This window comes from Mizuhopecten yessoensis, unplaced genomic scaffold (genome assembly GCF_002113885.1).
Source record: "Mizuhopecten yessoensis strain PY_sf001 unplaced genomic scaffold, ASM211388v2 scaffold11097, whole genome shotgun sequence".
NCBI classification, from domain to species: domain Eukaryota; kingdom Metazoa; phylum Mollusca; class Bivalvia; order Pectinida; family Pectinidae; genus Mizuhopecten; species Mizuhopecten yessoensis.
In genome coordinates, this window is record NW_018408878.1 from 1,337,847 (window position 1) to 1,364,656 (window position 26,810).

At 41.1% G+C, this 26,810-nt stretch overlaps 1 protein-coding gene across 16 annotated transcripts in view; it reads left to right on the forward strand.

The window, feature by feature from the left end:
• The window catches only part of LOC110465684 (rho guanine nucleotide exchange factor 11-like), a 140,657-nt gene that overhangs the window by 33,113 nt on the left and 80,734 nt on the right, over positions 1-26,810 (forward strand). For 15 of the 16 annotated variants that reach the window (XR_002464641.1, XR_002464640.1, XR_002464639.1 and 12 more), the window contains exon 5: positions 2,193-2,250. Coding sequence is in view for 13 of the 16 variants with exons in the window: in XM_021521660.1 (XP_021377335.1) it covers positions 2,193-2,250 (58 nt within the window). In the remaining 3 variants the exon portion in view is untranslated. Of the gene's footprint in view, positions 1-2,192; positions 2,251-14,316; positions 14,565-26,810 lie in introns of those variants that run through there. The other variant, XM_021521664.1, reaches the window with a different exon arrangement.

Here is a 26,810-nt window from a genome sequence, read left to right on the forward strand (position 1 = left end):
GGGGGGGGGGGGGGGGCATATAGTGTTGCCCATGTCCGTCCCGTCCCGTCCCGTTCTGTCTTGTCCTGTCCCATCCATGAAAGGAGACATTTATGTCTTACAGACATTTTCTAGTTCCTTACATATTGCATCCTTATCATCTTTGTTAATATCTAATCTTATTAACGTCACCAGCACTGATACTTTTAACTCATTCATCCCCGAAGACACATTGGAACTCCTCCAATTCAAAGGTTGGAATAGTTCATTATGAAATTACAGGGGTGAATGAGTTCATTGTTCTAGCTTCTCAACTTACAATCTACCCACTCTCAAAAAATGAATACAAAGTTATTTCACGCGTAAACGGGGTTTCATCGGTGAAAAGGTTTTAATATCTATACATCTCACTTCAGTAGAAAGCCAAAGACAGGTAGGGCGTAAGAATTGTACCTGCTGCCCCCATTGCATGATTGTAAGAGGCGACTAATCTTTTCTCTTCTTTCTAAACAACTTTTTTCTTCCTAATGTCTCCCTTGACAATGCCTAACTTTTGGCCTTTAGTTGAGCATCGCCCCTGTGAGGAAGGCTTTGGGTTCTGTCCCCTGGTCGAGACATACCAGAGTCTGTAAAAAAGGTAGTTTCTACTCCTGCTTAACGCTCAGCAATTTAGGAGTGGGATGACTGGTTCGCCCATTGTCAGTATAATGTGGCCAGGTGGGGTGTCCTGATGGGTGTCTGTGGCAGTATGTTTCAGTGAGGTAGCACTATAAAGTCGGTATCAGTTCCGCGCTATCAAAAGGAGACAGACACCAACATATCACAGCCTCCCAAAATACACACCCATACACTACACGCATGCATCTTGCACACAGGGGAGGCCATCCTTAAATGACCATAGCTTTTGATAGGACATTAAACACCATATGTCTATTGGTGTAAGGGAGATAACTGTATTTCTTTTGGAGGTAATGGGTAGAGTGCAAGTTAAGAAGCTTCAACAATTAAAAGTATCAGTGCCGGTGGCTTTATTCAGATTAAATATACCCAGTAATCAAAGAAACTAAGGGATGCAATAAAATAAATTTGAACTGAATATATGTCAATATTTCAATCCTTCATCAGTAAACCTATATGGAGTAGAATAGAAGCTTACATTTTTCCATAGGTTGTTAAAAATTAAAATAAATTTGATTTAATTGTAGTATTTAAACTAGTAAGTGCCCCTCCCTTTTTTCTGTTCTCAGAAAAACTTGAAAAAAGTGTCTGTTTGGGAAAATTTTGAAAGTTATTGCAGTCAATTGTAATGTCTAAAATTACTAAGTGTCCAGGTTGTTTATTAGGTTTTATGTGATTATTCACCCATTGACTAGTTATCTAGTTATTTGAAATTTTGAAGACAATTTCTAACCAATGAAAAGACATGGAAGTTGAAATACCAAAATCCTAATTCTTTTTGACTTCCAGATTAAGGATCTTAATAGTTTGTTAACCCTTTCACCCCCTATGTAACTTAAGTAGACTCTTCCATGCATTGATATGGATGAGTCCATTATGGTCTACAAGTGGTGAAAGGGTTAATATATTGTCCAAATCTGATGAGGACTGTGTAACCTGAAAATGTTTGTCCTCTCAAGTTTTCGCTCTTCACTTGTCTTGATAGTTTGTTAATATTGTGCCGATTTCCATTTAAGACACTTCACAAAATTTAGCCCTCCCCAACCTCTCAACTTTTTGTTCATCACAATTAAAACCCTGTATTATCCTTGTGTTAGTTTCACCTTTTGCATTGGATTACTGTGATTATGCAGTGAACTTTATACTTTTATTTACCTTTTGTGGTAATTTTGTCATCATTATAGGAGGGAAAAACTGTGGTAATTCTTTCCAGATACAGAATACATGTTCAGTGTTACAACAATAATCATTCAAAGCAAAAAAAGAAATTTTCATTACATGTGGAAAGTCTTGTGTGAGCCAAAGGGAGGTAACTCTGACAGGCTTAGATTATAACATCACATTATATGGCAACTTCAAATATATTTGTTCTAATCAAATTTAGAAAAAAAATGCAACATTGATAAAAGTTTATTTAAAATGCATTTTGTTTGAATAAAATAATTTAAATCAATAACTTTTTGAGACTCTGAAGATAGTAATATTTTGTAGTTGGTGATTTTGATTTTAACACCTGTATCTTCGTGTGTTTTTAGGTCAATGGTACTCTTGTGACGAACTCTAACCACCTGGAAGTAGTCAAACTCATTAAAGGTAAGTCTTGTTTACACCTGGCCAGGTGCGTCACAAAATCTTCAAATTTACAGCACAGCACCAGATGATTGAGTTATTTATATATTGTATACCGGGAGATTTTGGCTGCAGCGTAATTTCGCCTTTTTCGCCCTCTGGAACAAGGGCAAATTTATTATTACAGTGAACATCAGTAAACAGCATAATATACTGTCTTAAAAATGCAACAAAAGCTTATATGTGATTAAATGTGAAGGACAAATTCAAATTAGGCAAATATGGATTTTATCGGGAAAGGACGATAGTTTGACTGAGCGAAAATTTCTGTACAAAATATAGTTACTATATTGTAGTCATAACTTGTTTTTCAGCTATATACATATGACTAGCATTCATGACGTGTTCATGACGTTTGTTCATGGCGTTTGTTCATGGCACATCATCATGATTTATTTAAAGACATGCTTTACTGCTGTAGGTACACTTTACAATTATTGACTTATTCTGAGGTGATGATGGATACTTGTTAACCTTAAAGCTGTGATATTGACCGAAGCAAAGTGGAATCAAATATCAAAGCTTTTTGATCAATAATTATCCGTATCATCTTTTAAGCCATTTATCATATTAGTGTAACTCATGGTTACAGGAATCTCTTATGAGACTGTCGTTGAATTCATGAGGTTAGGTTGATGGTGAGTTTGTCAGGTGGTCAGGTCGTAAATTCCTGAGACTTGACTGACAGTAAAGTCCTGAGATTGAGGTTGATGGTTGAAGACTTAGGTGGATGGGTATCCCCGAGATTGAGTTCAACGGGGTATCCCTGAGGCTAGCAGGGAAATCCATGAGATTAGCTTGAAAGTCCTTAAGGCTGAAGCGGAAGGGTGAATTCCTTAATCTAGCAGGGGAATTTTTGAGGCTTAGACTATCCCCGAGGCTAGTAGGGGAATCCCTGAGGCTAGTGGAAAAATACCTGAGGCTAGCAGGGGAATTCCTGAGGCTGAGACAATCCCTAAGATTAGCAGGAGAATCTCTGAGGCCAGCAAGGGAATTCCTGAGGCTAAGACTGTCCCTGAGGCTAGTAGGGGAATCCCTGAGGCTTAGACAATCCCTGAGGCTAGCAGGAGAATCTCTGAGGCTAGCAGGGGAGTTCCTGAGGCTGAGACAATCCCTGAGGCTAGGAAGGGAATCCCTGAGGCTTAGACTATCCCTGAGTCTAGTAGGGGAATTCCTGATGCTAGCAGGGGTGTCCCTGAGGCTTAGACTAAATCTCTTGAGGGGAACCCTGATGCTGAGTTTATCCTTGAATCCCAAAGACTGAGACTATCCTTGAGTCTAGCAGGGGAATCCCTGAGTCTAGCAGGGGAATCCCTGAGTCTAGCAGGGGAATCCCTGAGTCTTAGGATGACTGGTGAAACACTGAGGCTAGCAGTGAATCTGTGAAGCTGATTGTGAACCTATAGGTGTGTCAGACAGACAGCTACAGGCTGCCACAAGAGGCACTGATGGACCTTATAATTACCTACATGTCAAGTTCTGCCCAGAAATTCTTGAAATTGTTCAACATTTTAAAAATTTCATTGGACAAAAAGTGAAACGGGAGTCTGCTTCATCTATAAACAGTTTAAGAAAAGCAGACACGGTATCTGTAGTTTTCTTCAATATAAAAAAAAATTGTAGAATCTTCGATCAACTATTACAGCGACTTAAGATATGGGTTAAGAGTTGTAAAAGGAATTTGGGTGAGGTTAATTTGTGAAATGTTTATGTACTTGAAAACAATATTTTTGGAAATAGACAAGAGCTTTTAGAAGTCTGGTAGTGGTAGGATGGATATAATTTTCCTCAGAGATTTTATCAGATTAATGGTATTTGACTAAAGACATGATTTAGCCTTGGTACTGAAGTGTTTGGTTTACCGTAGGGTTCTTGTTTGTTGCTGTTCTTATGTTTTAACTCATTCACCCCTACATATTTAAACTGGACTTACCCAGTCCTTTGATTTGGTAAGGTTAAAATGTGACCTCAGGGGTGAACAGGTTAAGGTTGTTGTTAGCCTTTTTTTCCTCTGATGATTATCTCCAGGCTGTATCCTAGCCTGTTTCAATGTATACACTGTCACAGTGTAGACCCTCAATGATGAGGAGCAAGGAGCTACCGTTTCTGGTCTAATTATCCCTCTCCCCCAAATAAGCTCCCCTCCTCTTTAATTACTTATTGAAGGGATATAAACACACCCTTTAACTGCACAGTGTAGAGCCTCAGTGCTGGGGAGCCTGGAGCTATTGTATTTGCTGTAATTATCACCCACCCCCAAATAAGCTCCCTTCCTCTTTAGTCATTTACTGAAGTGGTGTAAACACCCCTTTCCCAAACATCCTTCATTCCAGCCCTGTCCAGTTTACAAAATTTACCACTATATATAATTAATAATAATAATTTGAGGTTCGTATTTACTGCTTTATCACAACCTAGTTTGTTGGTCGTCTCAAAGCGGTTCACAAATTATTATCCGTGGTTATACGGCCTTTGCAGCCAGCCAATATCTTTCTCAACTCCCTGGGGAGCGTACAGCCAGAGCTGCCATTTCGGCGCTCACAGCTAGCATTCAATAACTCCAGCACCGCCAAACCACGTACTCACCACATACTCATTTACAGCTGAGTAGACTGGAACAAGCAGAGTAAAATATCTTGCTCAAAGATTCAACACAGTGCTGTGCTGTGACTCGAACCCGCAACCCGTCGGTCACGAGTCCGATGTCCTACCACTAGAATTCCGTGTCTCCTAATATACACTTTATATCCAGTATCCACAGTCTTTCAATCTGACTTCACCCCTATGTAACTTTGGTAGACTCTACCATATATCGATCTGGATGAGTCCATTATGGTCTACAGTGGTGAAAGGGTAAAGTATTCCCTTACCACTGCAAAAAATTATAACTACACGTAGGAAACGTTTGTTCCTGCCTGACTATAGCTTTGATAAATCATTTCTGAAGGGAAAACATACCTTGCGGGAATTTAATGAGAAATAATGAAGACGAAATAGACAAAATACAATCAACAACAGCGTTTTGATTGTAAAAGTTTTGTGGGGTTTGATATTTTTATTGGTGGAGTACGCAGGTAAAGAACCTCAAATAACTGTAAACACTGTTACAAGTGTAGAGCCTCAGTGCTGGGGAGCCTGGAGTTACCTTGTGTATATTGGTGGGGTACCCCAGTGTAGAGCCTCAAGTTACTTTGTATACACTGTTAGAGCATAGAGCCCTAGTGCTGGGGAGTCTTTATTTACAATGTATACACTGGTGGCGTACCCCAGTGTAGAGCCTCAGTGCTGGGGAGTCTGGAGTTACCGTGTGTATGTTGGTGGGGTACCCCAGTGTAGAGCCTCAAGTTACTTTGTATACACTGTTAGAGCATAGAGCCCTAGTGCTGGGGAGTCTTTATTTACTATGTATACACTGGTGGGGGACCCCAGTGTAGAGCCTCAGTGTTGGGGAGTCTTTATTTACTATGTATACACTGGTGGGGTACCCCAGTGTAGAGCCTCAGTGTTGGGGAGTCTTTATTTACTATGTATACACTTGTGGGGTACTCCAGTGTAGAGCCTCAGTGCTGGGGAGTCTTTATTTACTATGTATACACTGGTGGGGTACCCCAGTGTAGAGCTTCAGTGCTGGGGAGTCTTTATTTATTATGTATACACTGGTGGGGTACTCCAGTGTAGAGCCTCTACTTTGTATAGCTGTTAGAGTGTAGAACCTTAGTGCTGGGGAGTCTTTATTTACTATGTATACAGTACACTGGTGGGGTACCCCAGTGTAGAGCCTCAGTTATGGGGAGTCTTTATTTACCATGTATACATTGGTGGGGCACTCCAGTATAGAGCCTCTACTTTGTATACACTGTTAGAGTGTAGAGCCTCAGTGCTGGGGAGTCTTTATTTACTATGTATACATTGGTGGGGTACTCCAGTATAGAGCCTCTACTTTGTATAGCTGTTAGAGTGTAGAGCCTCAGTGTTGGGGAGTCTTTATTTACCATGTATACACTGGTGGGGTACCCCAGTGTAGAGCCTCTACTTTGTATACACTGTTAGAGTGTAGAGCCTCAGTGCTGGGGAGTCTTTATTTACTATGTATTCACTGGTGGGGTACCCCAGTGTAGAGCCTCAAGTTACTTTGTATACACTGTTAGAGAGTAGAGCCTCAGTGCTGGGGAGCCTGGATTTACCGTGAGTATATTGGTGGGGTACCCCAGTGTAGAGCCTCAAGTTACTTTGTATAGCTGTTAGATTGTAGAGCCCTAGTGCTGGGGAGTCTTTATTTACAATGTATACACTGGTGGCGTACCCCAGTGTAGAGCCTCAGTGCTGGGGAGTCTTTATTTACCATGTATACATTGGTGGGGTACTCCAGTATAGAGCCTCTACTTTGTATAGCTGTTAGAGTGTAGAGCCTTAGTGCTGGGGAATCTTTATTTACCATGTATACACTGGTGGGGTACCCCAGTGTAGAGCCTCTACTTTGTATACACTGTTAGAGTGTAGAGCCTCAGTGCTGGGGAGCCTTCAGTCTGTCCGCCTTTCCTGTTACCATGTATACATTCACATGGCCAGTGCTATCCAGTGCTAGATCCATCTCTCATTCTCAACTTCTAACGTTTCTGTTTTCTTGGCAAGTGGTACACAGGAAGTCAGAGAAAACTGTTTCTTCTTGAAATGTTGATGTCGTTTCCTGGCGGTATTGGCCAGGCTGGTTCCACCACTGACTCTGGTGTTTTCCCTAAATATCCAAATATCTTTCTGATGCTTAACAATATCCTGGTCTACTGTCTGTTTCTACAATGTCTTTCAACTTGTTTTTCATTTAAAGTATTCCTTTGTCTTACCATCTGTTTTTCTGTACCTAAATTTTCTTTTTAACTATCAAAATCTTAAAATTACTGCAAAATCCCCCTTACAAGGACCCCTGGTAATATCAAACATTGACAGTACCACTAATATCAATTTTCTGGGGCCCAAGTGTTCACCTGGCACTGCTACCCCTTTCCTGGACCCAAGGGTTCACCTGACAGTGCTACCCCTTTCCTGGGCCCAAGGGTTCACCTGAAAGTGCTAACCCTTTCCTGGGCCCAAGGGTTCACCTGACAGTGCTAACCCTTTCCTGGGCCCAAGGGTTCACCTGACATTGCTACCCCTTTCTTGGGCCCAAGGGTTCACCTGAAAGTGATAACCCTTTCCTGGGCCTTATTGTTCACCTGACAGTGCTTCCCCTTTCCTGGACCCAAGGGTTCACCTGACAGTGCTACCCCTTTCCTGGGCCTCATTGTTCACCAAACAGTGCTACCCTTTTCCTGGGCCTCATTGTTCACCAAACAGTGCCACCCCTTTCCTGGGCCTTATTGTTCACCTGACGGTGCTACCCTTTTTCTTGGCCTCATTGTTCACCTGACAGTGCTACCCTTTTCCTGGCCAGAGTGTTCAACCACCACAACCACTAGCACTAATCTTCCTCCCCTAGATCCCAGTGTTCAACTTGTACTGGCACTATAACTTGTCAGATAATCCCCCTTTTTGGGACCCCAGTGTTTACCTATCATCATCAATAATTGTCTCACAATCTAGAGGGTTCACATCGAGCAGTACCACTAGTCCCCCTTTACCGGGCCTCAGTGTTCACCATACATAACCACTTCCATTAATTGGGTAATCCCCCTTTTAAAGAACCCCACTGTTCACCATATAAACACTACCTTTAAAATCAAATAATCCCCCTTTATGGAGCCCCATTGTTTACTGATCATCCCAATAATGAAACAAGTGTTTCCAACATTTACATAAATCACTCTTTCTGACCCCTATGGAAGCATGCAGAGGTCTTTATGTGAAAGAAATTATTATTTTCCAGCACTACCAGTTATCCCCCTTTCCAGGGCCAAAGTGTTCACCAATCATAGTTGTCCCCCACCAGCCCAATGCAATGATCACATAAATCACTACCAGTAACCCCCCTTTTCTGAGCCTCAATTTTGCAGCCCAGTGGCAATATCTTATGCAGGTTTTCAGTGCAAACAGAGCTCACTAAAATAGCAGTGTATTGAGGTTCCTCTGCCAAGTTTTCTAGTTCTGAACCAATGGCTCAAATGGTACAAATAGCACAGGTCTAAAGGGCAGACTCAAATACGTAGAGGCTACGGTTGTAGACTAAAATACATAACACTTCCTTGTAGATCCTAGAACAACAGATACGTATGGGTCTCTGACAAACTCAAATACGTAGAGGTTATGCTTGTAGACTTACATACATACAAGGCCTCCGTGTAGAAGTCAGAACAACAGATACGTATTGGTCTCTGACAGGCTCAAAGTATGGGTCTGTGACAGACTCAAATACGTAGAGGTAACGGTTGTAGACTTACATACATACAAGGCCTCCGTGTAGAAGTCAGAACAACAGATACGTATTGGTCTCTGACAGGCTCAAAGTATGGGTCTGTGACAGACTCAAATACGTAGAGGTAACGGTTGTAGACTTACATACATACAAGGCCTCCGTGTAGAAGTCAGAACAACAGATACGTATTGGTTTCTGACAAACTCAAATGCGTAGTGGTTAGGGTTGTAGACTTACATACATACAAGGCCTCTGTGTAGAAGTCAGAACAACAGATACGTATAGGTCTCTGACAGGCTCAAAGTATGGGTCTGTGACAGACTCAAATACGTAGAGGTAACGGTTGTAGACTTACATACATACAAGGCCTCTGTGTAGAAGTCAGAACAACAGATACGTATGGGTCTCTGACAGGCTCAAAGTATGGGTCTGTGACAGACTCAAATACGTAGAGGTAACGGTTGTAGACTTACATACATACAAGGCCTCTGTGTAGAAGTCAGAACAACAGATACGTATGGGTCTCTGACAGGCTCAAAGTATGGGTCTGTGACAGACTCAAATACGTAGAGGTAACGGTTGTAGACTTACATACATACAAGGCCTCTGTGTAGAAGTCAGAACAACAGATACGTATGGGTCTCTGACAGGCTCAAAGTATGGGTCTGTGACAGACTCAAATACGTAGAGGTAACGGTTGTAGACTTACATACATACAAGGCCTCTGTGTAGAAGTCAGAACAACAGATACGTATGGGTCTCTGACAGGCTCAAAGTATGGGTCTGTGACAGACTCAAATACGTAGAGGTAACGGTTGTAGACTTACATACATACAAGGCCTCTGTGTAGAAGTCAGAACAACAGATACGTATGGGTCTCTGACAGGCTCAAAGTATGGGTCTGTGACAGACTCAAATACGTAGAGGTAACGGTTGTAGACTTACATACATACAAGGCCTCTGTGTAGAAGTCAGAACAACAGATACGTATGGGTCTCTGACAGGCTCAAAGTATGGGTCTGTGACAGACTCAAATACGTAGAGGTAACGGTTGTAGACTTACATACATACAAGGCCTCTGTGTAGAAGTCAGAACAACAGATACGTATGGGTCTCTGACAGGCTCAAAGTATGGGTCTGTGACAGACTCAAATACGTAGAGGTAACGGTTGTAGACTTACATACATACAAGGCCTCTGTGTAGAAGTCAGAACAACAGATACGTATGGGTCTCTGACAGGCTCAAAGTATGGGTCTGTGACAGACTCAAATACGTAGAGGTAACGGTTGTAGACTTACATACATACAAGGCCTCTGTGTAGAAGTCAGAACAACAGATACGTATGGGTCTCTGACAGGCTCAAAGTATGGGTCTGTGACAGACTCAAATACGTAGAGGTAACGGTTGTAGACTTACATACATACAAGGCCTCTGTGTAGAAGTCAGAACAACAGATACGTATGGGTCTCTGACAGGCTCAAAGTATGGGTCTGTGACAGACTCAAATACGTAGAGGTAACGGTTGTAGACTTACATACATACAAGGCCTCTGTGTAGAAGTCAGAACAACAGATACGTATGGGTCTCTGACAGGCTCAAAGTATGGGTCTGTGACAGACTCAAATACGTAGAGGTAACGGTTGTAGACTTACATACATACAAGGCCTCTGTGTAGAAGTCAGAACAACAGATACGTATGGGTCTCTGACAGGCTCAAATTATGGGTCTGTGACAGACTCAAATACGTAGAGGTAACGGTTGTAGACTTACATACATACAAGGCCTCTGTGTAGAAGTCAGAACAACAGATACGTATGGGTCTCTGACAGGCTCAAAGTATGGGTCTGTGACAGACTCAAATACGTAGAGGTAACGGTTGTAGACTTACATACATACAAGGCCTCTGTGTAGAAGTCAGAACAACAGATACGTATGGGTCTCTGACAGGCTCAAAGTATGGGTCTGTGACAGACTCAAATACGTAGAGGTAACGGTTGTAGACTTACATACATACAAGGCCTCTGTGTAGAAGTCAGAACAACAGATACGTATGGGTCTCTGACAGGCTCAAAGTATGGGTCTGTGACAGACTCAAATACGTAGAGGTAACGGTTGTAGACTTACATACATACAAGGCCTCTGTGTAGAAGTCAGAACAACAGATACGTATGGGTCTCTGACAGGCTCAAAGTATGGGTCTGTGACAGACTCAAATACGTAGAGGTAACGGTTGTAGACTTACATACATACAAGGCCTCTGTGTAGAAGTCAGAACAACAGATACGTATGGGTCTCTGACAGGCTCAAAGTATGGGTCTGTGACAGACTCAAATACGTAGAGGTAACGGTTGTAGACTTACATACATACAAGGCCTCTGTGTAGAAGTCAGAACAACAGATACGTATGGGTCTCTGACAGGCTCAAAGTATGGGTCTGTGACAGACTCAAATACGTAGAGGTAACGGTTGTAGACTTACATACATACAAGGCCTCTGTGTAGAAGTCAGAACAACAGATACGTATGGGTCTCTGACAGGCTCAAAGTATGGGTCTGTGACAGACTCAAATACGTAGAGGTAACGGTTGTAGACTTACATACATACAAGGCCTCTGTGTAGAAGTCAGAACAACAGATACGTATGGGTCTCTGACAGGCTCAAAGTATGGGTCTGTGACAGACTCAAATACGTAGAGGTAACGGTTGTAGACTTACATACATACAAGGCCTCTGTGTAGAAGTCAGAACAACAGATACGTATGGGTCTCTGACAGGCTCAAAGTATGGGTCTGTGACAGACTCAAATACGTAGAGGTAACGGTTGTAGACTTACATACATACAAGGCCTCTGTGTAGAAGTCAGAACAACAGATACGTATGGGTCTCTGACAGGCTCAAAGTATGGGTCTGTGACAGACTCAAATACGTAGAGGTAACGGTTGTAGACTTACATACATACAAGGCCTCTGTGTAGAAGTCAGAACAACAGATACGTATGGGTCTCTGACAGGCTCAAAGTATGGGTCTGTGACAGACTCAAATACGTAGAGGTAACGGTTGTAGACTTACATACATACAAGGCCTCTGTGTAGAAGTCAGAACAACAGATACGTATGGGTCTCTGACAGGCTCAAAGTATGGGTCTGTGACAGACTCAAATACGTAGAGGTAACGGTTGTAGACTTACATACATACAAGGCCTCTGTGTAGAAGTCAGAACAACAGATACGTATGGGTCTCTGACAGGCTCAAAGTATGGGTCTGTGACAGACTCAAATACGTAGAGGTAACGGTTGTAGACTTACATACATACAAGGCCTCTGTGTAGAAGTCAGAACAACAGATACGTATGGGTCTCTGACAGGCTCAAAGTATGGGTCTGTGACAGACTCAAATACGTAGAGGTAACGGTTGTAGACTTACATACATACAAGGCCTCTGTGTAGAAGTCAGAACAACAGATACGTATGGGTCTCTGACAGGCTCAAAGTATGGGTCTGTGACAGACTCAAATACGTAGAGGTAACGGTTGTAGACTTACATACATACAAGGCCTCTGTGTAGAAGTCAGAACAACAGATACGTATGGGTCTCTGACAGGCTCAAAGTATGGGTCTGTGACAGACTCAAATACGTAGAGGTAACGGTTGTAGACTTACATACATACAAGGCCTCTGTGTAGAAGTCAGAACAACAGATACGTATGGGTCTCTGACAGGCTCAAAGTATGGGTCTGTGACAGACTCAAATACGTAGAGGTAACGGTTGTAGACTTACATACATACAAGGCCTCTGTGTAGAAGTCAGAACAACAGATACGTATGGGTCTCTGACAGGCTCAAAGTATGGGTCTGTGACAGACTCAAATACGTAGAGGTAACGGTTGTAGACTTACATACATACAAGGCCTCTGTGTAGAAGTCAGAACAACAGATACGTATGGGTCTCTGACAGGCTCAAAGTATGGGTCTGTGACAGACTCAAATACGTAGAGGTAACGGTTGTAGACTTACATACATACAAGGCCTCTGTGTAGAAGTCAGAACAACAGATACGTATGGGTCTCTGACAGGCTCAAAGTATGGGTCTGTGACAGACTCAAATACGTAGAGGTAACGGTTGTAGACTTACATACATACAAGGCCTCTGTGTAGAAGTCAGAACAACAGATACGTATGGGTCTCTGACAGGCTCAAAGTATGGGTCTGTGACAGACTCAAATACGTAGAGGTAACGGTTGTAGACTTACATACATACAAGGCCTCTGTGTAGAAGTCAGAACAACAGATACGTATGGGTCTCTGACAGGCTCAAAGTATGGGTCTGTGACAGACTCAAATACGTAGAGGTAACGGTTGTAGACTTACATACATACAAGGCCTCTGTGTAGAAGTCAGAACAACAGATACGTATGGGTCTCTGACAGGCTCAAAGTATGGGTCTGTGACAGACTCAAATACGTAGAGGTAACGGTTGTAGACTTACATACATACAAGGCCTCTGTGTAGAAGTCAGAACAACAGATACGTATGGGTCTCTGACAGGCTCAAAGTATGGGTCTGTGACAGACTCAAATACGTAGAGGTAACGGTTGTAGACTTAGATACATACAAGGCCTCTGTGTAGAAGTCAGAACAACAGATACATATTGGTTTCTGACAAACTCAAATGCGTAGAGGTAACGGTTGTTGACTAAAATACGTAGCGGCTACACTAAGTATTGTTGGCTTTATCGAGAAGAAAAATATCTGATCAAGTTGTATGGATCTTATACAATTTTTGACATTTGTATTTTTTGTTCAGTGTACATGTGTGGTGATCAAATGCACAGAAAATGTGTTGAGGAAGGTGCTTACTGTGGTTTCAGGAGAATTACAATTCACACATGCTCCATCGACCGAAACATTCATTAGGTAAATTAACTCATTCACCCCTGAAGACACATTTGAGCTCTTCCAGTTCAAAGGTTGGAATAGTTCATAATGAAATTTCAGGGGTCAATGAGTTAATGAACACATATAATGAAAAGCATATTGTTATATGATGCAGATCTTGCTGTTTCTCCCCCTCCCTTCCTTTGTCTGTCCATCCTTCTTCTAGAACCTCCATCTTCTTCCCTTCCCCCTTCTTTCCTTGTCCACTATACCACATTTCCCCCCCCCCCCCTCCCCCAGTAACTCCCCCTCCTTTCTTTTTCTCTGGTCCCTACCTTCCCTGTCTATGTTGTTAAGGGGTTTTCCCATTCCAACACCTCTGGTACACAGCATCAGGTAATGATTTCTAGACTTTATAGGCCGATCCTTTGATGCCAGAAAGTTTGTGACAGATTTGGTATCAACATTATTCAATTGAGAGACTGTCTGACAAGGTGCACTGATTGCATTGATTTGTTTCCTGGGTGGTTTATGTGAAACGGACTGTAGGGTGATAAACCATGTTGATGTGACTGGCTGGTGAATGGTCAGTGGTCAGAGTGTGTACTGGTGTGGAGGGGGATTGTTATGCGAGCCTGGGTTATGTACACAGATAGGGCCTGGTGGCTGGAGGAATCAGTGGCTGCCTGGCTAGTGTAACCCATACACCTGCTTCAGGCTTCTCCTGCCTCAGCTGCTCCGATGCCATGGTGATGCATCCAGTACTCCATTTTTGAAGCAGACTATAGATCCGAAAGTTGATTGAAAAAAAAGCTCTGGTAAACGCCAGCAGAGTTGCCGGAGGAGATAACAGTTGTTACTCTGTGTCAAATGTACAGAGCAAGCCCTAGTGATGGACTAACGCCCACAGGGACACACAGACAGGGTAGGGGCCCACAGGATACAGGGACTCTATAGGGAACAGTGTTTCTTCTCCAACATGGTTTTGCTCTGTGATGGATGTATACTAATGCATATATAGGACAGCATGGAGGATTCAGGCTCCGAATCAGAAAATGGTGGGTACAGGATGTTATAGGATGTTCACAGGATATAATGTTTACAGGGTACTGGATGTTATGTAAACAGGATAATCCATATACAGGAAGTTATGTACAGGATGTTGTGTACACAGTGTTTTGTTTACAGGATGTTGTTTATACAGGATGTTGTATTTACAGGATATTATGTATACAGGCTGTTATGTATATAGGATGTTGTGTATACATGATGTTATGTAAACAGGATGTTGTTTATACAGGATGTTATGTATACAGGATGTTGTTTATACAGGATGTTGTGTATACAGGATGTTATTTATACAGGATGTTGTGTATACAGGATGTTGTTTATACAGTTTGTTGTGTATACAGGATGTTATGTATACAGGATGTTATTTATACAGGATGTTGTGTATATACATGATGTTTTGTTTACAGGATGATGTTTATACAGTATGTTGTGTATACAGGATGTTTTGTATGCATGATGTTGTGTATACAGGATTTCGTGTATACATGATGTTATGTATACAAGATTTTAGGTCTACAGTTTAACCTGCCCATGAAACCATATCCATTTGAAGCCAACCTGTGTTAAGATTCTAGTTTTAATTCTCCTTATTGTAGTGATTATATTGTGATCTGAACCTTAAAGTGATCAGCTGTATTTAGTGACCACCTGTTTAAAGAGACCACCACCCCTTTTTTGGGTTCCTGAGTGTGGATTCCTAATACAGGTATGACCACAGTAATTTACATTTTTGGGGGATATTTATTGCTGTAATGTGGAAACAGTATTTAGCATTTCTTGGGTACAAGATATCTACTGTGTGTTGCCTGTACAGCTCCAGCTCATTGTTACCCTTGTAGTGTTACAGAGACCATTGGTAATAGAGGTGTAAGGTCAATGGTCTGTCGACTGGACATCTCACTATTACCCTTGTAGTTTTACAGAGACCATTGGTAATAGAGGTGTAAGGTCAATGGTCTGTCTACTGGACATCTCACTATTACCCTTGTAGTGTTACAGAGACCATTGGTAATAGATGTGTAAAGTCAATGGACTGTCTACTGGACACACTATGACAGATGTTGATAAGGAACAGATGGACAGACCATGTACGGAGTAAACAACTGAGTGGTCAGTCCCAATCAAGTGTTGTCCCTATAGCTATATCAGAGGCAAAGTAAACGTCAAAACATAATCAATGTTTCTGGAGAGGTCATGGTAGGAGGTAAATATTGATTTGCATAATACAGTGGTATGTTGTCATGATACAGTGGTATGTTGTCATGATACAGTGGTATGTTGTCGTGATACAGTGGTATGTCGTCGTGATACAGTGGTATGTTGTCATGATACAGTGGTATGTTGACATGATACAGTGGTATGTTGTCGTGATACAGTGGTATGCTGTCATGATACAGTGGTATGTTGTCATGGTACAATGGTATGTCGTCGTGATACAGTGGTATGTCATCATGATACAGTGGTATGTCGTCGTGATACAGTGATATGTCGTCGTGATACAGTGGTATGTTGTCGTGATACAGTGGCATGTCGTCATGATACAATGGTATGTCGTCGTGATACAGTGGTATGTCGTTGTAATACAGTGGTAAGTCGTCGTGATACAGTGGTATGTCGTCGTGATACAGTGGTATGTCGTCATGATACAATGGTAGCTATATATATAGGTTGTCATGATACAATGGTATGTTGTCATGATACAGGGGTATGTCGTCATGATACAATGGTAGCTATATATATAGGTTGTCATGATACAGTGGTATGTTGTCATGATACAGTGGTATGTTGTCGTGATACACTGGTGTGTCATCATGATTCAGTGGTATGTTGTCGTGATACAGTGGTATGTCGTCGTGATACAGTTGTATGTTGTCATGATACAGTGGTATGTCGTCGTGATACAGTTGTATGTTGTCATGATACAGGTATGTCATCATGATACAGGGGTATGTCGTCATGATACAGTGGTATGTCGTCGTGATATAGTGATATGTTGACATTATATGATGGTATATTGATATGTGATTTTGGTGTGTTGACACAAAAAATTTGTATGTTGATATGATATGATTGTGGTAGGTTGACATGTTGGATGGTTATTTATTACCTATTAAATGTGTCATTCTGTCTCTCCATCAATACGGGGAAGACAAATTGTATCAAGGCTGGTAGGTCTTCTGGTTCTGCTCCTTGTTATTCTACTGAAAATAAAATGTTTTGGGTCAGTAACTTTTAAATCACTTTTAACTCATTCACCCCTGAAATTTCACAATGAGCTATTCCAACCTTTGATTTGGAAGAGTTCAAATGTGTCTTCAGGGGTGAATGGGTTAATATATTTGCATGATCCATGTGATATTCACTCTAGGTTTAAGGTCAACAATGTAAAAAATGTTCAGTTAGTAACAACCTGTCTCAGCTATAAGTTTTAAACAATTAAACATGTGTGGATGAAACATAAAAGTATACCTTCATCTCATATACACCACCCACCATTGGCTGGTTAGGGAAAGACATGGGATGATGGATTTTAGCTCAGATGTCAGCTCCGATACCTCACATTTCTACAGGAGGACGTGAGAAGGAATGATTACAAAAGTTTTTACGGTCCCAGTTCTTCATTGAGTTTAAAATTGAGAGTTTTCAAAGTCAAGAATTATTTTCAAAAAAATGAGTAGACCTGCCATCAGGTCTACAGAGGTTGTGCTGTGGGTGTCGGCTTCCTATTTTTAGGAGACAGAATTGTTGAATTAAGATGAACAACGGAGATAAATAAGATATATTTGGCGAGTTGAGCAGGGCGCTGCCATCAAACCACTACGCATGTGTTGGAGTGAAATAATCCTTGCTTGTGGTAAAATGGAATCCCCCTCATAAAATGGAATCCCCCTCACATGTGTTATAATGGAATCCCCCTCACATGTGTTATAACGGAATCCCTCTCACATGTGTTGCAATTGAATCCCCCTCACATGTGTTATAATTGAATCCCCCTAGCTCCCATGTGTTAAAATTGAAACCCCCTCACATGTGTTATAATGGTATCCCCCTCACATGTGTTATAACAGAATCCCCCTCACATGTGTTATAATTGAATCCCCCTAGCTCACATGTGTTAAAATTGAAACCCCCTCACATGTGTTATAATGGTATCCCCCTCACATGAGTTATAACAGAATCCTCCTCACATGTGTTGTAATGGAATCCCCCTCACATGTGTTATAATTGAATTAACCTCACATGTGTTATAATTGAATCCCCCTCACATGTGTTATAATTGAATCCCCCTAGCTCACATGTGTTATAATTGAAACCCTCTCACATGTGTTATAATGGTATCCCCCTCACATGTGTTATAACAGAATCCTCCTCACATGTGTTATAATGGAATCCCCCTCACATGTGTTATAACAGAATCCCCCTCACATGTGTTGTAATGGAATATCCCTCACATGTGTTGTAATGGAATACCCCTCACATGTGTTATTTAAGCATTGAACTGCTTTCAGCATTCATAGGCAATATGAAGGCCAACTGGAAAAAGGCAAATTTCATGAAGCGCCCTGTTGGCAGTTCATGAGCTGGCACCTAACTTAGGTGAGGTTATATTGATAGTGGTAACCCCGTGAAATGGTAAATAAAATGGAACCCCCTCACCCCACTCCCATATGTGTTATTATGGAACCCCCTCACATCTAGTGGATTCCCCCTCCCTTTGTGATATAAACTTTATGGGGTTTGAAGAGTATTTGGCTTGATTACCAGAAAACTAATGTAAGTCTGTGTGTGTCCTATTGATTGTGGTGAAGTCTGAACTTGATTGTGTGGCTGGTTGATTGCCTGGGCTCCATATAAATCATCCTCGTGTTGTGTGACTGTTGTCCAGTGTCAATATATATATGATGTAGTCCTGATTACTGTTCCCATCAGTCAGCAATACTTTTCCCTTTGATAATCAGACATATTCTGTAGGCTTTTCTGTACTGAAACAACACAAATGGTCATGTGGACCAGCAATGATTGCTCAAAATCCTAAGGTAGCAGTTTCAACACCTGTCTGTATACATAACACCTGATGATGTCTGTACACTGAACACCTGTTGATGTCTGTACACAGAACACCTGTTGATGTCTGTGATGTCTTTATAAAGAACACCTGTTGATGTCTGTACACAGAACATGTGTTGATGTCTGAACACAGAACACCTGTTGATGTCTGTATACAGAACACTTCTTGATGTCTGTACACAGAACACCTGTTGATGTCTGTATACAGAACACCTGTTAATGTCTGTATACAGAACACATGTTGATGTCTGTACACAGAACACCTGTTGATGTCTGTATACAGACACCTGTTGATGTCTGTACACAGAGCACCTGTTGATGTCTGTACACAGAACACCTGTTGATGTCTGTACACAGAACACCTGTTGATGTCTGTACACAGAACACCTGTTGATGTCTGTACACAGAACACCTGTTGATGTCTGTACACAGAACACCTGTTGATGTCTGTACACAGAACACCTGTTGATGTCTGTACACAGAACACCTGTTGATGTCTGTACACAGAACACCTGTTGATGTCTGTACACAGAACACCTGTTGATGTCTGTACACAGAACACCTGTTGATGTCTGTACACAGAACACCTGTTGATGTCTGTACACAGAACACCTGTTGATGTCTGTACACAGAACACCTGTTGATGTCTGTACACAGAACACCTGTTGATGTCTGTATACAGAACACCTGTTGATGTCTGTACACAGAACACCTGTTGATGTCTGTACACAGAACACCTGTTGATGTCTGTATACAGAACACCTGTTGATGTCTGTACACAGAACACCTGTTGATGTCTGTATACAGAACACCTGTTGATGTCTGTATACAGAACACCTGTTGATGTCTGTATACAGAATACCTGTTGATGTCTGTACACAGAACACCTGTTGATGTCTATACACAGAACACCTGTTGATGTCTGTACACAGAACACCTGTTGATGTCTGTATACATAACACCTGTTGATATCTGTACACAGAACACATGTTGATGTCTGTACACAGAACACCTGTTGATGTCTGTACACAGAACACCTGTTGATGTCTGTACACAGAACACCTGGTGACATCTTACTTGCTGCAGTGAAAGAATAACATTTGTAGATATGTTTCAATTAAAGAATTTGCAATTTGAATTTTTTTCTCTCCAGTTATAGACCTAAGAACTTGTTTTCTGCTCCAGAAATTCCTCGTTTACTTTTTGTTGGATTAATTTGTTACTTTGCACAATGAAAGTATATCTTATGTAGATGTGCATGAAGGATCGGCTTTGTGATTCGATCATTATATCCTCTGCAGACAAATTTTGAATTAATACCCTGATGAGATGAAGCTAGGGCATATGTTCGTGAGCTTGCTTACAATCTCACAATTTCTCTAGTTTTGGTTGTGTCACCTTTGGTTCTATTGAAGATTGGACAACCAAATAATCACCCAGATGTTTGGAGATATCTCCAGACAGGTGACAGAAAAATCTTATTGTACAGGTCAAACGGGCGACAATTTGGTGAAAGGTAGAAGCATGTACTGAGAACACACCTGTTCTGATCATCATACCTGTCGAAGATACATGATTTTTAATGTGTTCTTTGCTCACCTCCCCAAAGAGATAAATGCAGTTACATTTATTAAAATTGACACTCAAGTCTCGTTCCTCCCCTAGGGACCTAATTATTAGGTCATAACTTTGGAACGGTTGAGATCCCCACCCCAAAACCATATATACCCTTGCTGGGCATCAAGAGACAAACAAAATCCTGATAAGTAGTATCGATTCTTGTGTCTGGCCCCACCCATAGCCCTAGGGCTTAATTTCTGGGCCATAACTTTGAAAGGGTTGAGATCCCCACCTCATAGCCATATATACCATTGCTGGGCATAACAATCCAGGTACCTGGACAGAGATTGATCCCTTTATTCCATCTTGTTGATGTTAAAAATATAATAACATTTCCACTGCAAGTTCCTGTATCAGCATTACCATAAGAAATTGGCTTTATGGGGCTATGAACGTCATTGGATCAGCGTCATTTTGAAGTTTCTCCTTCCGCCTTGATTAACAAGAGACAACCGCTTGAAACAAACATTCTGGTGACGTCAGGCTGTTCTAGGAATTTCGTTTGCAATGACGACACAGACAAAATTTAAAATTGCAATATCGAAAATATAAGGAATATCTTTGTTTAGATCATTAATAACTTAAAATTTAGAATGTAAATATAAGGATTGAATGGTATTTTTAAAAATGTTCATACCAGCAGGAAATTGCTGTTCAATCCCTATAACACTACCATCACATACAGACCTACATATTACTCTATTTGACCAGCTCCAGTATACCTATACACTGCTATGGGAGGCTTGTTTATATTCTGGTGTTTGAAGGGCAGATTGGTTGCAAAGATGCTGTAGTTGGCATGGTAACATAATCTGAGGAGTCTGTGAGATGAAGGGTAGTGTGTATATAAAGTTTAACAGAGATCATCAGCTCTAGTGTGTAGTCTGTCCATAATACCTCACACCCTAGTGTGTAGTCTGTCCATACTACCTCATACCCTAGTGTGTAGTCTGTCCATAATACCTCACACCCTAGTGTGTGGTCTGTCCATATTACCTCACACCCTAGTGTGTAGTCTGTCCAAAATACCTCACAGCTCTAGTGTGTAGTCTTTCCATAATACCTCACAGCTCTAGTGTGTAGTCTTTCCATAATACCTCACAGCTCTAGTGTGTAGGCTGTCCATAATACCTCACACCCTAGTGTGTAGTCTGTCCATAATACCTCACAGCTCTAGTGTGTAGTCTGTCCATAATACCTCACAGCTCTAGTGTGAAGTCTGCCCATAATACCTCACACCCTAGCACCACACAATTATCATGTCACACCTCACACCCTAGCACACCACACCACATGCTCTAGCACACCATACCACACACCCTAGCATATCACACCATGCACTCTAGCACACCATACAACACACCCTAGCATGTCACACACTCTAGCATGTCGCACCACATACCCTAGCACATCACACCACACACCCTAGCATGTCACACCATGCACTCTAGCACACCACACCACACACCCTAGCATGTCACACACTCTAGCATGTTGCACCACATACCCTAGCACATCACACCACACAGCCTAGTATGTCACACCACACACTCTACCATACCACACACCCTAGCACACCACACACTCTAGCATACCACACACCCTAGCATGTCACACCACAAACTAGCACACCACACACCCTAGCATGTCACCACACACCCTACCATGTCACACCACACTCTAACACACCCCAACACACACCTTAGCATGTCACACCACACACCCTAGCATGTCACACCACACACTCTAGCACACCATACCACACACCCTAGCATGTCATCCTACACACCCTAGCACACCACACACCCTAGCACATCACACCACATACCCTAGCATGTCACACCACACACCCTAGAATGTCACACCACACACTCTAGCACACCACACACCCTAGCACACCACAACACACACTCTAGCATGTCACACCACACACCCTAGCACATCACACCACACACCCTAGAATGTCACACCACACACTCTAGCACACCACACACCCTAGCACACTACAACACACACCCTAACATGTCACACAACACCCCTAGCATGTCATACCACACACCCAGAAATATGCCACACACCCAGCCACCTGAAACCACACCCCTAAAACACATGCCACACCCAAAAAAACACCAGATGTAATGTATAGGTAGGGTTGAATTTAACAAAAGTTTTCAAGTGCCTTATAATGAAAATATCTTTTAGATTTCATATTTTAGATTTTTCTGTATCAACTTGGGAGGTAACTTAAATGTTTAAATCTAGCTTGGGAATGAGAAAAAAATAAATGCCAAATTGCCAGGGAAAGCAGTGTACTGTGTGCAAGGCTGTCAGGGTCTGATAGAGGTTCGTGTTTTCCAGACTGAAAATTTGTGGTCGGGAATCTAAAATGGACCACATACAGGAGTTGCTGTATATTTCAATAGAGGCTTCTCAATATTACAGATTACAGTATTACAGGCCCCTGTGGCCCAGTCTGTAAGAGAATATTACAGATCACAGTATTACAGGCCCCTGTGGCCCAGTCTGTAAGAGAATATTGCAGATCACAGTATTACAGGCCCCTGTGGCCTAGTCTGTAAGAGAATATTACAGATTACAGTATTACAGGCCCCTGTGGCCCAGTCTGTAAGAGAATATTACAGATTACAGTATTACAGGCCCCTGTGGCCCAGTCTGTAAGAGAATATTACAGATTACATACAGTATTACAGGCCCCTGTGGCCCAGTCTGTAAGAGGCAGCAATGTCAGAAAATGTTGGGAGGTTTGTAAAATTTTACGAGTCCCTGATGCAACTGTGCAGCAACTGTTGAGGAAGTCGGCACTGACAGGTGTATATATACCAGAGGCGTTTTTTATCGTTTGTATATGTGTACGAGGTATATATAACACACGAGGTTTATAACACACGAGGTGTAACACACGCACACATTGCTACCAGGGGTGTATACTATACATGTGGACAACTTAATAAAAGGCACACACGCATTTCTTACCGTGTACAAGTCTTAAATTTATACAAATACAGACAGTCGGGGCTAGACAATAAAGGAAACCAGCTAGTCTGAGAGATTTCCATCCTGGATACTCTAGGGGTTACGGTGACCCTCGAGTATTGAGGATGAGAAATTTTCAACTGGACCAGTGGTTTTAAAAACTGATATTCAAAATTCGATAAGACTTATTCTTTTGAATAACATTGGGATAGTGGAATTTGCACATGGACTAGTTAAATTGGAAAGTATTAAGCCAAAATGACAGGCAGTGGTTCAAATTAACTCATTCACCCCTGAAGTTTCATAATGAACTATTCCAACTTTTGAATTGGAAAAGTTCAAATGTGTCTTCAGGGGGGAATGGGTTAAGTTTTAGCCATGGACAATGCAATTTTTCAACTGTTTAGTATTGAGGGCATCCCTCTGTGTGAAAATATAGCCTCAGAAGTGATACCTATATATATAGAAGTGAGTAGATTGTTTCAGATGCTGGATTAAGAGAAAATTATCAATTAATTTTGAAATCCTACTTAGTTATGGTTTCTAAACTAATTTTTGGCCTCAGATATGGATGTTTTTTAACATTACCAAGGTAAGAACCTCTTTGGTGGCGAAGAGAGAAAACAGTGGGTTTAGGTTGGTAATGTTTGTTTGTGTTTGCTAAATTGGAAATCATGAAGCCAGTCAATACTTGTAGTATTACTGGCATGTATATCTTCTCTGCAGTGTAAACTGTATATCCAGCCTCTGTAACAATCATCTGATGCTCTACTTCTGAGGCTATATTTTTACACAGAGTGATGCCCGCAATAATAAACAGTTGAGCCGGATCTGATCTGCTACAAGGTAAACATCAAATACATAGCCTAACAGTATTTTTCTGCTATCTTCCTTTGATTGCAAGTCTCACAGAGTGATCATAATTTTTCTACATCAGTACATTAAAGTAGTGATATACATCACTAGCCTGATACTGGTAATATACAGTCACTATTCTGATACAGGTAATATGCAGTTACTACTCTGATACAGGTAATATACAGTCAGTATCCCGATACATGTACAGGTTCTATACGTCACTAGCCTGATACTGGTAATATACAATCACTACCCTGATACTGGTAATATACAGTCACTATTCTGATTCAGGTAATATACAGTTACTACTCTGATACAGGTAATATACAGTCAGTATCCCGATACATGTACAGGTTCTATACGTCACTAGCCTGATACTGGTAATATACAATCACTACCCTGATACTGGTAATATACAGTCACTACTCTTATACAGGTAATATACAGTCAGTATCCTGATACAGGTTATATACAGTCACTACCTTGATACTGGTAATATACAGTCACTACTCTTATACAGGTAATATACAGTCAGTATCCTGATACAGGTTATATACTGTCACTACCCTGATACTGGTAATATACAGTCACTACTCTGATACTGGTAATATACAGTCACTACCTTGATACTGGTAATATACAGTCACTACCTTGATACAGGTAATATACAGTCACTACCCTGATACAGGTTATATATAGTCACTACCCTGATACAGGTAATATACAGTCACTACCCTGATACTGGATATATACTGTCACTACCTTGTTACTGGATATATACTGTCACTACCTTGATACTGGATATATACTGTCACTACCCTGATACTGGTAATATACAGTCACTACTCTGATACAGGTAATATACAGTCACTACTCTGATACAGGTAATATACAGTCACTACTCTGATACAGGTAATATACAGTCTCTACCCTGATACTGGTCATATACAGTCAGTACCCTGGTACTGGTTATATACAGTCATTACTCTGATACAGGTAATATACAGTCACTACCTTGATTCTGGATATATACTGTCACTACCCTGAAATTGGTTTTCATTATTTCCTCTAAAGTACTGCACTGATTGCAATACTTCTATATACACATAACACAGTTTTGTTGATTGAAACTAGAAAGTCAAAGATTTCCTCCTTCTAAGACACTTATCATTTTCATTTCCTTATATAACCCTTTCACCCATAAAATTTCATAATGAACTATTCCAACCTTTGAATTGGAAGAGTTCAAATATGTCTTCAGGGGTGAATTAGTTAAGGAAGTTTGTACACCTGTAAACATGGAAGTTTTCCTGTTCAAGTATTTAGATAGAACCTGATTCCTAGTCTATAGGAACAATATGTTTGTATTGCTATTGTAAATTGTGTGTGCGGGGATAATTTCGAGTGAATATAAAGGAACACGTCTGAGATGAGGTTTGGGAGAAGTGACACTGCTACGAAGTGATAAACCACAGGCCCTAGTACAGGTAATCATGTGTCTGTAGATAAGACATTCTAACCCCTATAGATTGTGATGGTAATATGTGGTATGGGCAGGGCCGACACAGGTGAGATTGTGTAAGAGGTTACCTGTATCTACCTGTTCAGGTGAGTGACGATATATGGCTGCAATAAACACGTTATCAGGTTATATGTATATACACACACACACGCTGCATGTACCGTCATACTCATATGTTAATTTGCATATCAGTCCTTCCTAGCCACACACGGTTACAAGAGTTACACCTGAGAAAGTTGTAACCGCACAGTAACGAGAGTTTCGCCCGAGAAAGCAGCAGCGCTCAGGTATGAAAGTTAACAAGGCATCAAATACACCGGTGTAACATACTGGTGCATTGTACACACTGATTCGGGACCTGTAGGGAAGTCAGACTTCTACGACATACGGCCGGCTCTCAACATTCTGTCCGAACCAGGCACTACCTCAACTACTGAGTTACCTCAATCTGGCCGAACCAGGCACAACCTCAAACTACTGAGGTACCTAAATCTGTCTTGTCTGTTTACTCCTCAGCACGGAGATTAGATGCGAAATATGTGTGTAAGATGGTGGATTATCGTGACAGGATTATTGAGATACAACAGAGGAATTGTTTTATACGTTGGATGTTGTAGTGGGTCAAGATTTGGATTATAGATAGACAGAGGTTCTATTATGCATTATGACAGCTGTAGTATACGCGCTGTTTATCTTTGTATTATACATCAATTTACCTGTGGTTAATTACCCTGTGTGATATGTTTATACACCTGTATACCAGTGCTATATACATGTATATATTCCTGTATACCTGGGATTTTGTATACACCTGTGTATCATGTATTATGCATACACATGTATACCTGTATAATATATACACCTGTGTATAATGTTACTTTTTTTTTGTATACATCTGTGTATAATGTATATACCTGTGTATAATGTAAACACCTGTGTATAATGTATACACCTATGTATAACGTATACACCTGTGAATTATGTATTCACATGTATACCTGTGTATTATGTATTCACATGTATACCTGTGTATTATGTATACACCTGTATATTACATATACACCTGTGTATTATGTATACACATGTGTACTATGTATACACATGTGTATTATGTATACACCTGTTTACCTGTATACATCTGTGTATTATGTATATACCTGTGTATTATCTA